Raw genomic sequence first — 16,828 nt, 5'->3', positions numbered from 1 at the left:
ACTTTCATCTTTCAATTCTGAACATTTGTTTGTATGTTTTTTTGAGGTTTTTCACCTGATCTGATCTGATCTGAACCTGATTCTGACACTACAAGATTCAATAAAGCAAAGCAGAAATAAAGCGATGACTGAGTGGAGTCCAGCTGACCTTCAGTCACAAAGAGTCATCCTTTCAAGTGGAAACACTGCAAAACCATATAACACTGGACAATGTGTCTAGAGAGAGTCTCTGTTACACAAACTGTGCCATATGCACCAACACAGATACAAAGAGGCAAAAATACCCACTGGACAAAGAAGTCCACAGTGACCTGAGGGTTAAGTGCATCCAAAACCTGCTCACTGCAGGATCTGTGTTCAGGTGTGTACAGTGAGTTGCTGTTAAACTCTTCTTAAGGTGACAGCTGCATTTGCAGACTGAGTAAAAGCACATTCAGGGATTTTTCTACTAAATATTTGATGTGTACAAATGATTATTTTCTACCTACATTTCTCACTGTTAATGTCATTTTAAAACATGTTCTGGTCATCTGGAGTATTGTTGCTTCCACCAACACTAAACACATTTATTGTAAATATGTAGCTCATGATAGGACCAACAAGGCAAAGTTTAAATGTTGCTGTGTTAGACATTTACAAGCAGATCACAGTGAAGATGAGTCTGATGGCGGACTGCAGGAGTCACCGCCTGTACCGTTCCTGGAGCAGCAGAGTTTTTTAGTGTTATCATTCCATAGGTCATCATGCTTTTACACATAATAAACCTATACTTATTAAAGCTATTTATAAATGATATTATGTATTTATTGTAAAACATTTATTATAGTTTCCTGTTAAATATTCCTCGGTGTCAGTTTGATATTACATCCTTGAACCAACCAATAAATAAATGTCCCTGAGACGGACCATTATTCATCTTGAAGAGTTCAACATGTGTATTATTACACTGCATCTTACAAAAGATAAAAGATGATATTTATTTCAGAAGAGACTGATTATTCTGTGCATCAGACAGAGTGATGAGCAGCAGAGGCAGAGGATGAGGAGCCGCTCTTTAGAGGACACTGAGGTGGCTCTTAAAGAGCCGCTGTGGTTTGAGGAGCCGCGGACACTTCAAGCTCTCTCTCCGTGGATGCAGCGGGCCAGCTGGATGTCTTTGGGCGTGATGGTGAGCCTCTTGGCGTGGATGGCGCACAGGTTGGTGTCCTCGAACAGGCCGACCAGGTGCTGGCCTCCTGCAGAGCCATGACAGCGGAGCTCTGGAAGTAGTCAGCTCCATGTTTGATTATTCTAGATGCTTTAAGGCTGTGAACCCCTCACTGCACACTTTAAACTCCGTTCTCCCTGTTTAAACACTGTCAGAGTTCAAACCTTCGTAGGAAATAAGTCCAGTATTACAGAATGAAACCAAAGATCAAACCTGTTTTCAGCAGCATTCTGCATTCTGGAGATGGACTGACACTGGTCTACGGACTATCCGGACCAGAACTCAATGAGCTGTAAGAGAAAAACAAGGTGAGAGGTGAACTGGTTATAGGAGGGACCACTGTAATGCAAACATGTGATTTGCTGTTTCTGGTGTTTTTAGGTTTTGATTTAAATTCCACAAAATCATTTATTTGCATTCAATTATTTTTGATTGTAACCATATATAATTCATACTTCTGTCTGTGTTCTAGGGGTCTTAAAAATATGTGGTTTCCTTTTTATTTACAGTGTGCATGTCATGTGACTTATGAACGTACAGTTTGTGCATATATATAAACACTTTGATTTCCAGGTTGATGCAGCAACAGCTGCTGCTCTGATCTTTGTTGTGTCTCTTCTCCTCTGTAGTTTCTGCTTGTTGCTCCGTCACACGCCCTCTGCTGGTGAGCCACGTCATTACACACAACCTCTGCTGCTGTCAGACTGTATAATAACCACTTCTGATAGGAGCAATATTCACACACCACAGTGTACAACACATTATTTATTTAGTTTCTGATGCACTATGTACAGTTTTCTTACAGACCACTTCTCCCTCCGCTCACCTGTGCAATAACTGTTCATATGTAAACTGTTGATGATTCTATTCTATATTTTATTGGTAGTTTATTTTATCATATATATCTTTTCTTAACTTATCCTTTGCTGTCTGTAAGTCTGTAACCTTTAACTCTCTGCCATATATACTGTGCCATGTGTGAAGTGATAATAAAATGTGAATGTGAATTTATTGTAAAGAACTTTACTTATTATCCCTGTTATAAGTGAGCAGTGTGTGTGTGTGTTTGATGGAGTGTGTAATGTCTGCTCAGTGTTACTGATGCTGCTGTGTGTGATCTGAAAACTGATCAAACTGTGATGTGTCTGATGCTGACAGAAGAATCAGAGGTCAGACAGTCGGATCCTCCTCTGTGACACCTTTAACATCATATCAGAAATCTCTGTCTGCTTCTGGTACATGCAGCTGATCACCAGCAGGGGGCTCACTGCTTTGCTGTCACTCAGTGTAACAATGGAACTGTTAGAATGATGGTGCGGCTCACACAGGTGTGTGTGGTTGAGGTTAATCAGTGCAACAATGTCAGCTTCTCTCTACAGACTGTGAGAGAAACAGTCTGACTGAAGACAGGAGGAGGCAGAAATGTCACTGTGTGGATGTCAGCTGCCAGAAAACACCACAGAAGAAGAAGAAGAGGCAGAGGAAGAAGAAGAACAGAGAGGGGAAAGTGTTTGTGGTGACAGTGGATTGGAGTAAAGCTCAGCTGCTACAACAGAACAGTTTCTGAACACATGTGTAGCCACCAAAACTACACCTGGTACAACAAAGGATCACAGTGAGTGGAGGACCAAGGCTGGAACCAGAGGACCAGAGCTGAGCTCTGGAGGCCAGAGAAGTCCTCCTGCAGCCTCTGCTGAGTTTGTTCCTTTTGACCCCCTGTTCTTTGTTGTTGATGATCTTTTTGCAGTGTTTTGCTGATTTATCTATGTAATTATATCATGTGAGGATGTTTTGACATAGCAGATCATCATTTCACTGTGATTCAGATCAAATTCAGATCACAGAAAGGCCTTCCTGTTCTCACTTCAGTGAATGAATTATGGTTTTGTATTTTCATTGGTCAACAGTGGTGGAATTGTAACCTTTTAAATGGGATTCAGTTTGGTTACCATAGAAACCACTGAGGAGGCACTGATGGCTGTGGGGCTGTTGGGGTTGCTGCTGCTGAGTGGAGTCGTTCTGGTGGTCATTATGATGGAGATGCTGCAGGGTTCATTGTGTTGGTGGTTGTGATGGGATGGTGGTCCCTGATAGGGGTGCTGCCGAGTGGGGTCATTGTGGTACAGGTTAGGGGTGTGAAGTGGTCCCTCTCAAACCTGCAGTAGAAAGTCTTGAGGTCGTCAGCAGTGGGGGAGGTTGTCTCCTGTGGTTTGTGATCTCCACACTGATGCATGGTCGTTAGCAGAAAAGCTGTTTTTCAACTCTTCTGAGTATTCCCTTTTTGCCACCTTGATTTCCTTGGTGAGAGGGTTTCTCTCCTGCCTCTACAGGACTCTGCCCCCACTCCTGTAGACTGTTGCATAACAGGAAGTGGTCTTGCATTAGGGTGTGACCCTCCTGAGAAGCAGAACCTCTCCTTTATAGGGGCTGTCTTGATAACTGCCTCTCATTTCCACCTGTTGTCTGTTCCATTTGCACAACAGCAGCTGAAAATTGATGTTTTATTGTATTAGCTCAACATTGGATGAAAACTGTTTAGATAAGCAAAGATGGTAGCAGGCTGCAGGGGTTAACATCTGAAAGCAGTGTGACAGGAGTGCAAAGCATTCCTCCCAAACAAGGACTTGAACCCTGGACCCACCTCACCTCCCTCATAGGTTGAAGTCCTGTCCTCTGTGTGTCTCCCTGTCAGTCACCCATTTAGGTGTCAGTTTGTTGATCCAAACTGTTTAACTGATACTTTCACATGAAAATATCAGGTTTTCTTTATATGACTGGTAACAGCCCTGCCTGCCTAATTAAGCCCTAATTTAGACACTGTGTGATTCTGCTTTTACTCCTCTCAGGGCAGGTCTTATGTATTTTAATGGGGGTGCAGCCTTCAAACAACGGCTGTTTTTTTCCAAACCAAAGCAATCAGACTAAAAAAAAAACACAACCGGGGGCACTAGCACTACTCTACAAATGTGTGCGATTTCGTGTTGATCCAGTCTAATATGTGGAAATCGTGGCGAGTTAGAAAATAGGTTTGCTCTTTTCCAGTCGCCTCACCGTTTATATGGGCTGTGAATGAGGAAAAGTCCGGGACTCTTCCTGAACAGCTGGCTCTACAGGCAAAACGGTTTGGTGTTGAGTTTTAAGAGTGACACCGTCAGAACCCAAACCATTTTTCCTTCCAACTGGTGACATAATTATCTCAGCCAGATGGAAGGTGCAGACGTTGCAGCAGGATAGAGACACAGGATCTGGTTTAGTTTTTTCCCTCCCGCACTCTGAGTGATGACATCATCCACTCTGAGCCACGCAATACACACTGTTAAACTCAGAAACGGACTGAAAACCACTCCAACTTTGAGAGGCTAGCGTGTGCAAACAATTCGGAATTAGAAAATTCTGAATACAAGTTTGATAGAGCAGCATCTAATGAGCGTTTTAAGACTAAAATGGAGTCTGTAGCTTGAAATTTGTAGGAGGAGATACATTTGGCAGATGACCCTCGTTGAAGGTCTCTCTCATAGACTTCAATGTTAAATGGCTTTTGAATTTTTATTAATATTTTGAAAACGAAACATATTTGAACAAATCTGAATACAAGTTTAACAGCCCCTGAAGAGCTGAAGAGAATGATGTTTGAATGGTTTCTGTAGCTGAAAGCATGTGGAACTACATACATTGCTTAATATTTGAAAAATTATAATTTTGTGAAAAAAACTTGAAGTTTACCCGGAATGTCCACTGTGTGATGAACATTTTGATAGTTGAATGGCTGAAATCGGTGAATGTATGCTGAAGATACGCTGCGCCAAAAAACGTACGGAAGAATAAAAAGAGGAAAGAGGGTGAAGAACAATAGTTTGACTGTTGCCTAGCAACAGCAATCAAACTAATCAACTAAAAACACAAATGCAATGCATGATGGGTAGTTTTTAAATGTAAACATGTTTACATGTCTCCATGGTGATGTGAAGTGCTTTGATGACAAGAGTTTCAGTCACAGTGTGTCTTTGAACTTCTGTTACATACTGAGAGGAGACAGGCAACAAACACAGAGAAAATATAAAGTCTGCAAAGTCAACATGAACGTGTACACAGATCTCCGTGAGCAGGGGCTGCTCTGCGATGCTGTCATCAGAGTGGAGGCTCATGACTTTCCCATCCACAAAGTCATCTTGGCGAAGTACACTTACTTCAGGTGAACTGATTATCTCAATTTTAAATGAATGTGTTAGTAACCTTTACATAGGGAGACAAAAACAAGGATTTGTTGTAGTTCATGATGTGAGTGTTGGAGATTATTCACTGCAATCTTGTTTTTATAGCTCACAGTGTTTCAGTGTGTTTGCTGATATTGTTGTGATGACTAGTCAACTGCTGGGAAAATGTTGTCAGCCTGACCTCATAAAGAAAGCAGCAGCAGTCCTTAATGTTTGAACATGACAAAAACAACCGGTGAACAAGTGTGTGTTAATCTGCTGGCCCCAGGTGGGACTTGGATGATAGGACATGTTGACATTAAAGCATCTAATAGTGAGTTCTCCCTCTATAGGCTCAAACTTATTTTATCTTAAACTTAAACTTGATGTATAGTTTAGAAGTCATAAGTGAATTAGATAATGTTACAGCAAGCAGATTTAGACCTTTAACTAGACTGTTGAATAAAGTTACCCATAAATCCACCAGTGACTTAGTGACTCATTTTAGTATCTGTTTTAAAAACTGAAATGCATCAAAGTGGTGTATAATGTTGTGGAACTTTTTCTGTGTCTTTCAGAGCTCTCTTCACACGCTGGTGTGAACCTGACAAGAAAGTCTACATTATTCCTGACCTATCCTCAGACATGATGGAGCTCATCATTGAGTTTGCATACACCGGCTCTGTTAACGTGACAGAGTCCAATGCACGGAGGCTTTTCATGGCAGCTGATTACCTCAATATAGTGGAGCTGGTGCAAATATGCTGCAACTTTTTTGAAAAGACGCTCTGCCCAGACAACTGCATCGGCATCTGGCAGTTCACAAAAACCTACCACGCCCCTGAACTGCACCTCAAGGCTTTCCACTATGTCCTCAGTCACTTTGAGGATGTGGCTTTCGGTGAAGAGTTCCTGCAGCTCTCGGCCCAGGATGTCAGTGACATCATCAGCCGTGACAACCTCAGTGTGAGACAGGAGGCAGCTGTGTTTGAGGCCATCATTCGGTGGATCACACATGAACCTCAGGAACGAGAAGGATACATAGATCTTCTCTTGCCAAAGGTACTTTATATTATACATTATAATTTTCACTTTATAGGTTAATCTATTTCAAGACAGTGACTGAAGCCAACCTCAGCCCAATAGAGGGTTATCAGTTATTAGATGTGCTTCATGTCATGATGACAGCCAGTACAGCCATCCTTTACCATTTTATAGGCTAGAAGGTGCAATATCATCTATTCTCATGAGTGATAATAGAAAGCAACACAAACTACCTGAGTGACGCATTGTGCTCATGTGCATGCTGTTCTTCTGGGTGACTCTGAAAATGGAGGAGAATTTATGCAAATCATCATCTTTTCCAAAACCTTACCAAGCATTTGTGGGTTCGGTTCGTTTCATGGTTCTGAGGTCATGTTTTTCGGTTCGGTTCACATTGTTGACGTTTTTTCTACTTTTAACACTCTGGAAATACCAGATGAGCACAAAATACAGCCTATTTATCCAACATTCAAAATATTTAAGAATCAGTTCAGTGTTTTCCCATCATTATATTAGGTCAATTTTAGTCAATTGTATTTCTTTTTAATTTCTATATAGCAGCAGATCATAACAGAAGTCATTTAAAAGAACTTTCCTATAGAACAGGTCTACACCTTGTTCCTTTATTAAACAAACTGAACATGTTATGTCATGTTATTTGTCTTATTTGCCCGGCAGCATGTCATTTCTCTCTGCGCCGCTGTCTGCGCACAGAGGTCCGATGTGTGACAGACGCATGCACCATTGCTCATTACATGCTAGTAGGATAGACTGAACTCTATGACTACGCTAGGTTAAGCTAAAGTTACTGATGTCCGTGTTTATTTTATTTTTGCTATTGAAATATGCTATTTACATCCCGCTCTGTGAGCATGGGACCTTCCCAGCTTTGCACACGGTCGGACCCAGAGTGCTGTGGGTCTCTCTGCTCTGCCTGCAGCTGAACCTGCTGCGTGAAGCTACAGAGAGACTGACCGGCTGTGAGTGCATTGAGGATCAGATACTCAAAATCAAATGACTCAGACTTGGACTCGAGGGCCAAAAAACTTGATCGGGACATCCCTAGTAAAAACACCTCCCTGCATTACTTGATGCGCATGTCCAGAACCAAACAGAACACGCGCCCCAAACCGAAACATGTGTACCGAACGGTTTGGATTTTTTTCCTTAACCGTCCCACCCCTACAACCTACCCATGAAAGAGCAAGAAATGAAAATATAAGACAACCAACCAAAAGTTACTAAACCTCCTGTTAAAGCTGGGCGCTGGCACAAGCATTTATAATCATTTATTATTATTAGTACAAGTACATAAACTAATAAGGAGCATATACATGTAATGCTGGCTGTTTGCATAAGCTTTGTGTGCAGGTTAATGCAACTCAGACAATCAATAAGCTGATAATGATGACAGATGAAAGGAGGAGAGTAATGAGAGGAATTAAAAAAATATATTAAAGATAAGACTTCAAAGAGGGCTCAGTCCATCTGACTGACTGCCACGATGTAGAACAAAGAGAATGAAGACCTCCTTTGTTCAGGTTGCTAATAGCATTTCAAATAACTGACCATTATTTTATTGTTTTACTTGTTGTATTTATTGTGATGTTCTTTATTAGGAACCATGGTTGTTTATGTATTTTTATTTATTCTGACACAGACTGTTATTGTTGTAGGTCAGGCTGAGCATGATGCCTACAGAGTACATACAGAGTCATGTGCTGTCCAATAAGCTGGTGATGGACAACTTGAGGTGCCAGGCCATGGTCTCTGAGGTCATCGAATGCAAAGACCAAATCCTCGGTCGGCCGCGTCTGCCTTCTGCCATCCTATTGGCCATTGGAGGCTGGAACAGCATCATGGATCTACCTGTATGTAATGTAATCGAGGCATTTGACGTCCGTGCAAATCACTGGATGAACATAACAAACCTTTCTGAGCCTCCTCGCGCCTGTCATGGTGCAGCCTACCTCGGTGGGTATGTCTACTGTGTTGGTGGCTTTGACCAGGTGTTCAAAGCCACCAATAGTGTGTGCAGGTTTGACCTGAGCACACGGACGTGGCAAGAGGTGGCACCGATGCACTATCGCCGCGTGAATGTGAGCGTGACTGTGCTGAACGGGTGCATTTACGCCATGGGAGGCTATGATAGGCACACACCTCTCAGCAGTGCTGAGTTCTACCAGCCAGAAACCAACCAGTGGCTTCAAACTGCACCCATGCATGAGCAGAGGAGCGACGCCAGCTGCACAGCACTCAACGGCAGGGTGGGTGGAACACAATGGAACATACCAGAGAACAGAAAGATCTGTTTAGAAAACACTGCTGCCAGTTTGAGCCAACAAAAAAGACAATTTCTTATTGTCCACCCCCACCCCCCCTTTTTGTATTCAGATCTACATATGTGGTGGATATGACGGGAATGAGTGCCTGCAAAAAGCAGAGTGCTACAACCCAGAGACCAACCAGTGGACCCCGATCTCTCCCATGAGCAGCCGGCGCAGTGGAGTAGGAGTCATTGCATACAACAACCATGTTTATGCAGTAAGTGCATGAAAGAAATGTGTGACCAGCTTTCATCAGCGCTTTAAAGCAGCTAGTTTTTTTATGTGACTATTGAATTGATAAGTGATGCATCTTCTTCTCATCTTTGACTCCAAAGGTTGGTGGCCTCAATGTAACAGGCTGTCTGCAGACTGCTGAGGTCTACAACCCTCAAACCAACACCTGGCGCAACGTGTCCTCCATGATGACCCCCCGCCGCGACTTTGGCATTGAAGTAGTTGAGCACCGGCTCTTTGTTGTCGGGGGCTTCAATGGCTTCAACACCACCTCTAATGTTGAGTACTATGACAGTGAGACGAATGAGTGGTCTCAGGCCTGCGACATGGACGTCGGCCAGAGCGGTCTGAGCTGCTGTGTGCTTTCTGGTCTTCCCAACATGGCCGACTACACCATCCCTCGTGATTCGTGATTTCTGTAAATCTTGTAATAATATGAATGAATGAATGAATAAATGTATAAAGTGATGTAACAATACTGTCACAGTACCTGGCTGTAAATGTATATCATCTGTTTTGTTCTGTTTATATAGGAGTGTACCATTAAAACACTACTATTTATGTGCGGATCAGTTATCTGACTGAACATCATGAAACAATTTTCAAAGTTCGACAGGCTAAGTTTATTTTTTACCTAATGGTCGCGCACATCAAGCAGCTGTGGTAGACATTTTTTAAAATAACAGTGTACGACTTTACAGTTTTGATTTACTCTTGCTGATTTCACCGTGTTATGTTGAACCACAGGAGGCGGCTGCTTTCAGAGACTTGGCTCTAAACTCCCTCCTTTACCTACTCAGCAGCAAACAGCAGGAGCTGACAGACAGCATTGGCAACTGCCGGGTGAACATATGGAGCATTTGGCAGCTAGAGAGGCAGATGTAGAAACCAAAAAAACCATAGAGCCAAAGGAGAGTGAATATTGGGCTTACGTTCACCAGGTGGACAGAGACACAGCTCCAAATGAATGATGTTCCAAAACAGCTGGCTGTGTAAATAAACAACTGTTTGCTATCAAGTTAGAAAAAGATGATAATGACATTGTTGTGCTGACAAAAAGGGCTTAATTTAAGAGAATCTGACTCCTTCAAAGCTGCTTCACATACCATCATATTTTTCATTGGAGGCCTTTATGTACAGCATCAACATATTTTTCATATCAGTGGTTATTAAGATTAAGAAACCTTTATTAGTCCCACAATGGGGAAATTGCATAATAGTGATAAGAGACAGTCTGCTGTCCTTGACAAATAAATGCCATTAAATTCCATGAAGTTCTGCTGTGTTTGGGACAATATTAGTGCTTCATCACAGCTTTTAACCTGGGACTGTTGTGGATGTCACTTCTGTTCTCTGTTTGTGGTTTTTCTTGCCTGCCTTTTGTTATTCTTATTTCCTGATTGTATTATTTTCCTTCCTGCCCTGACCTCTTTTGTATGTGTCTCTTCCTTACCTTCCTTCTGTTTCCCGCCTCTGTGATTACCTGCTCCTCCCTAATTTTTTCCACCTGTGTCTTGTTTTCCCTCCTCTTCTTAAGTCCTGTGCTCCCTTTGTCCTCTTTGGATCATTGTTCTTTGTACCTGTGTCTTGTGTTTGCCTGCCGTCATGTCCTCCCTGTCAGTTCGTCCTCCTGTTCCTCTCTTTGGATTTATTTTGGTTTGGTTAGTGTTTTTCCTTGGTTTCATTTTGTACTTTGGGTTTTTCCTTTGGAATTCATTCTGAGGTTTTGCTCCCAACCTCTTATGTAGTCGAGTCCTGACTTTGTGTTTTTGACCTTTTAAAATAAAGCTCTCCTTTTGTTGGATTAGCACTATGCTGCATTTGGCTCCTCTTTAATCACAAACACAACAGGGAGGTCCAGAGACAGACTTTAATCAGACACAAAGAGACACACTTAAAAGTAATTTCCTGTAAATGTGTCACATGGGTGTCACCACTGCTGCCACTAGGAGATCCCAAATGAACGTGACATCACTGCATCCTGGCCGTTTCCAGCCTGATCCACGGGATGTGTGTACAGGTGCTTTTAATGTGGTTGTTGTCCAAATGTCAGGGCATTATTCTGCCCAAAATGGAACCTTGAGAGGTATAGTTTATAGTATTGTTGTTATTTAGCGTCACTAGGGGGCACCAAGGTTATTTAGGGAAGCACTAGACACAGGTAGACCAGAATGCACCTGGGTGGGCAAATGGTTTTTTACCAGCACAGGAGAGACAGCAGGGAAAAAGTTTGTCTGGTTGTCTGCCTGAACATGGACAAAATAAACCTGACATCAAAATGATTTTAAGAATGGACATTGAGTTTTTTCTACCTGCATAAACCAAATGTCAGAGAGAGAGCGAGAGAGCCAGTCACTGCACATCCAGTTTTGATGTATTTTCCTTCCAAATGTTTGGCCTTATTGAATGAGTCTGCAATAGGACAAGCACAAAATACAGGATCAGTTACTATTACTTAAACATGTATATAAACAGACTTTTGCAAATAGCAATCATAGCTTTTAAAAATGTCACTTCACCTTTGCAGCTGTTATCTGTACTTTCTACTCCAGTACATTTCTCCTTATATGGAACTGCAGACTTGTAGATTACAACCTAAATGAAAACTTGTTGAGCTAGCCAGGAGTCGAACCTAGAATCTTCTCAAAAAATTATTTAAGGTTTCAAAACCTTTTTTTCGGGTTGAGATTATGGCAGGATTCTAATCCCATAGTTTGTTTGTATGTGATTTTGTGTTTACAGACGCAGAGCTAGCAAATTTTAAAAAGGCTCTATCTACTTACTAAAGGTAAAATTTGACCAGTCAAGGATTCTAATGACTACATAACACATCCTTTATTACATAAACGTGTTGTAAACACATGTATTGAACAAATGCACTTAAAAAAATAAAATCAGATAAAAATCATTGTGACATATATGTCACATCGGCCCTTTAGCCAAAAAATCTGTGAAAAAAATGATGTGACATTATGATGAAACTCTTGAGGGTTAAAAGTCACTCCTTCGAGCCAGATTTGAACCAGCGACCTAAGGATTTCAGCGTTTGGGTGAGATGAGAACAAGATGCCCGAGCACAGCCGAGCGTTCACAGTCGACTCGAACACGGGTCATCTGTGCTTGATTTGAAAGTCAGGATTGTGGATTGGATTTGTGTGTTCATAAAGACCTGAAAAAAATCAGACCAGATTTTCCTCATCCTGGAATGCAGCTTAAGACTTTGTGGTAGTATGGCCACTTTACATCTTGATCATACTAGAATAGAATAGAATAGAATAGAATAGAATAGAATAGAATAGAGCAAGGCGTCTGGACTTGTAGAGTTTTCTTGAAGACGTTTCGTTGCTCATCCAAGCAGCTTCAGTTTGGTGGGGAAACATGGTTTATATGTGGTTACAGACCTCAAGTGGGTGGGTCTGGGTAAAACTCACAAACAATAGCATTTTAATGACTAGACCAGACTAAGAGTGGTCCAAATACCCCTTATGATGAAAAGGAAAACAAGGACCGTGACGTCGCCCGGTATGGCGCAGCTGGGGCCCCACCCTGGAGCCAGGCCCGGGGTTGGGGCTCGAATGCGAGCGCCTGGTGGCCGGGCCTTTCCCCACGGGGCCCGGCCGGGCTTAGCCCGAAGGAGCGACTTGGGGCCGACCTCCCATGGGCCCACCACCGGTGGGAGGAACCGTAAGGGGCCAGTGCAGAGTAGATTGGGTGGCAGTCGAAGGTGGGGGCCTCGGCGACCTGATCACTGGACACAGAAACTGGCTCTGGGGACATGGAATGTCACCTCGCTGGGGGGGAAGGAGCCTGAGCTTGTGCGGGAGGCTGAGCGGTACCGACTAGATATAGTCGGGCTCGCCTCCACGCACAGCTCGGGTTCTGGAACCCAACTCCTTGAGAGGGGTTGGACTCTCTTCTATTCTGGAGTTGCCCATGGTGAGAGGCGGCGGGCTGGGAGGGGTGGGCTTGCTTATAGCCCCACAGATTAGCTGCCATGTGTTGGAGTTTTCCCCAGTATGTGAGAGGGTCGCCTCCCTGCGCCTTCGGGTTGGGGAGAGGTCTCTCACTGTGGTTTCGGCGTATGCACCGAACAGCAGTGTAGAGTACTTGACCTTCTTACAGTCTCTGGGAGGGGTGCTGGATGGCACCCCAACCGGGGACTCTGTCATCTTGCTGGGAGACTTCAACGCCCACGTGGGCAGTGACAGTAACACCTGGAGAGGCGTGATTGGGAGGAACGGCCTCCCCGATCTGAACCCGAGTGGTGTTTTGTTATTGGACTTCTGTGCTGGGCATGGTTTGTCCATAACGAACACCATGTTCGAGCACAAGGTTGTCCATCGGTGCACCTGGCACCAGGACACCCTAGGCCGGAGGTCAATGATCGATTTTGTAATCGTGTCAGCTGACCTTCGACCTTGTGTTTTGGACACTCGGGTGAAGAGAGGGGCTGAGCTGTCAACTGATCACTACCTGGTGGTGAGTTGGATCCGTTGGCGGGGGAAGAGGCTGGACAGGCCCGGCAGGCCCAAACGTACTGTGCGGGTCTGTTGGGAGCGTTTGGCCGAACCCGCCGCTAAGGAGATTTTCAACTCCCACCTCCGGGAGAGCTTCACCCAGATTCCGAGGGAGGCTGGAGACATTGAGTCGGAGTGGACCATGTTTTCCACCTCCATTGTCGATGCAGCCGTCTGAAGCTGCGGCCGCAAGGCCTCTGGTGCCTGTCGTGGTGGCAATCCCCGGACCCGGTGGTGGACACCGGAGGTCAGGGATGCCGTCAAGCTGAAGAAGGAGTCCTATCGGGCCTGGTTGGCTTGTGGGACTCCTGAAGCAGCTGATAGGTATCGGCAGGCCAAGCGTGCTGCAGCGAGGGCAGTTGTAGAGGCAAAAACTCGGGCCTGGGAGTTCGGGGAGGCCATGGAGGAGGTCAGCCTCAAAGAGATTCTGGCAAACCGTCCGGCGCCTCAGGAGGGGGAAGCAGTACTCTGCCAACACTGTATTCAGTGGGGGTGGGGAGCTGTTGACCTCGACTGAGGGGGTGGTTGGACGGTGGAAAGAGTACTTTGAGGGTCTCCTCAATCCCACCAACACGCCTACTATTATGGAAGCGGAGGCTGATGACTCAGTGGTGGACTCGTTCATCACCTGTGCTGAAGTTGCCGAGGTAGTCAAAAAGCTCCCCGGCGGCAAGGCACCGGGGGTGGATGAGATTCGCCCTGGGTACCTCAAGTCTCTGGATGTAGTGGGGCTGTCTTGGTTGACACGCCTCTGCAACATCGCGTGGCAATCGGGGGCAGTGCCGCTGGACTGGCAGACCGAGGTGGTGGTCCCTCTTTTTAAAAAGGGGGACCGGAGGGTGTGCTCCAACTACAGGGGGAATCACACTCCTCAGCCTCCCTGGGAAAGTCTACGCCAGGGTACTGGAGAGGAGAATTAGACCCATAGTCGAACCTCGGATTAAGGAGGAGCAATGTGGTTTTCGTCCTGGCCGCGGAACGCTGGACCAGCTCTATACCCTCCGCAGGGTGCTGGAGGGTTCATGGGAGTTCGCCCAACCAGTCCACATGTGTTTTGTGGACTTGGAGAAGGCGTTCGACCGTGTCCCTCGCGGCATCTTGTGGGGGGTGCTCTGGGAGTATGGGGTCCGTGGCCCTCTGCTGAGGGCTGTTAGGTCCCTGTATGACCGGAGCAGGAGTTTGGTTCGCATAGCCGGCAGTAAGTCAGACCTGTTCCCAGTGCATGTTGGACTCCGGCAGGGCTGCCCTTTGTCACCGGTTCTGTTCATAATTTGTATGGACAGAATTTCTAGGCGCAGCGAGGGACCGGAGGGGATCTGGTTCGGGAACCATAGGATTTCATCTCTGCTTTTTGCGGATGATGTTGTCCTGTTGGCTTCATCGAGCCGGGACCTCCAGTGTGCACTGGGACGGTTTGCAACCGAGTGTGAAGCGGCTGGGATGAGAATCAGCACCTCCAAGTCTGAGGCCATGGTTCTCGACCGGAAAAAGGTAGTTTGTCCTCTCTGGGTGGGAGGAGAGCTCCTGCCCCAAGTGGAGGAGTTTGTGTATCTCGGGGTCTCGTTCACGAGTGAGGGAAAAATGGAGCGGGAGATTGACAGACGGATCGGTGCAGCTTCCGCAGTAATGCGGTCGCTGTACCGGTCTGTTGTGGTGAAGAAGGAGCTGAGCCGTAAGGCGAAGCTCTCGATTTACCGGTCAATCTACGTTCCTACCCTCACCTATGGTCATGAGCTTTGGGTAGTGACCGAAAGAATGAGATCGCGAATACAGGCGGCTGAAATGAGTTTCCTTCGAAGGGTGGCTGGGCGCTCCCTTAGAGATAGGGTGAGAAGCTCAGTCACCCGAGAGGAGCTCGGAGTAGAGCCGCTGCTCCTCCACATCGAGAGGAGCCAGCTGAGGTGGCTCGGGCATCTGGTTCGGATGCCTCCTGGACGCCTCCCTGGGGAGGTGTTCCGGGCATGTCCCACTGGGAGGAGGCCCCGAGGAAGACCCAGGACGCGGTGGAGAGACTATGTCTCTCGGCTGGCCTGGGAACGCCTCGGGATTCCCCCAGAGGAGCTGGAGGAAGTGTCTGGTGAGAGGGAAGTCTGGGTGTCCCTGCTTAGACTGCTGCCCCCGCGACCCGGCCCCGGATAAGCGGTGGAAGATGGATGGATGGATGGATGACCCAGTTGCATCTGTTTATTGGTCTGTATCCAGTAACCAAGAAAATAAAACTACAAAAATTGTGAAAAGAAAAATCAAGCAGGAACCCTGCTGGGGAATTAACAGTTTAGAACAGGGCAAACTATAAACGCAACACTTTTGTTTTTGCTCCCATGTTTCATGAGATGGACTTGAAGATCTAAACTTCATTCCAGATACACAATATTACCATTCCTCTCAAACATTGTTCACAAATCTGTCTAAATGTGTGATAGTGAGCACTTCTGCTTTGCTGAGATAATCCATCCCACCTCACAGGTGTGCCACATCAAGATGCTGATCTGACATCATGATTAGTGCACAGGTGTACCTTAAACTGCCCACAATAAAAGGCCACCCTGAAATGTGCATTTTGTTTCTGCTTTATTGGCGGTCTGGGGACTCAGAACCAATCAGTATCTGGTGTGACCACCATTTGCCTCATGCAGTGCAACACATCTTCTTCGCATAGAGTTTATCAGATTGTCTATTGTGGCCTGTGGAATGTTGGTCCACTCCTCTTCAATGGCTGTGCGAAGTTGCTGGATATTAGTGGGAACTGGTGCACGCTGTCGTATACGCCGGTCAAGCACATCCCAAACATGTTCAATGGGTGACATGTCCGGTGAGTATGCTGGCCATGCAAGAACTGGGACATTTTCAGCTTCCAAGAATTGTGTACAGATCCTTGCAACATGGGGCCGTGCATTATCTTGCTGAAACATGAGGTGATGTTCATGGATGTATGGCACAACAATGGGCTTCAGGATCTCATCACGGTATCTCTGTGCATTCAAAATGCCATCAATAAAATGCACCTGTGTTCTGTGTTCACCTGTGTTCTGTTTGTGTTAAACATTTTAATCGGATTCATCATGATGTTTGATTAGCCCTAATTATTATGTATCCACTTCAAATGTAACTTTGTAACAATTGCGTGCAGTGAAACTGAAAGTTTAATGTATTTTATTGTGTCAGCCATGTAGTGTAGTCGAACGAGACTGCACGGATATTCAAATGCCAAACGATCCATGAACCAATAACACACACCGCAATTCATTTTATTCACCACTAGATGTCCTACTCGAGCACTGTGTCATTGAAGCCTGGAGTAATGAA

At 45.2% G+C, this 16,828-nt stretch overlaps 1 protein-coding gene across 1 annotated transcript in view; it reads left to right on the top strand.

The window, feature by feature from the left end:
• The window catches only part of LOC114430722 (NACHT, LRR and PYD domains-containing protein 12-like), a 42,447-nt gene extending 31,359 nt beyond the window's left edge, over positions 1 to 11,088 (top strand). Inside the window, exon 10 of the mRNA XM_028398687.1 lies at positions 11,059 to 11,088. Coding sequence (XP_028254488.1) covers positions 11,059 to 11,088 — 30 coding nt within the window. The remainder of the gene's footprint in view (positions 1 to 11,058) is intronic.
• The last annotated feature ends 5,740 nt before the right edge of the window (positions 11,089 to 16,828 follow it).

The sequence above is a fragment of the Parambassis ranga genome, unplaced genomic scaffold (assembly GCF_900634625.1).
Source record: "Parambassis ranga unplaced genomic scaffold, fParRan2.1 scaffold_27_arrow_ctg1, whole genome shotgun sequence".
NCBI lineage: Eukaryota > Metazoa > Chordata > Actinopteri > Ambassidae > Parambassis > Parambassis ranga.
Note: the sequence above shows the minus strand (reverse complement) of the source record. Positions and strands in the feature narration are given on the sequence as shown.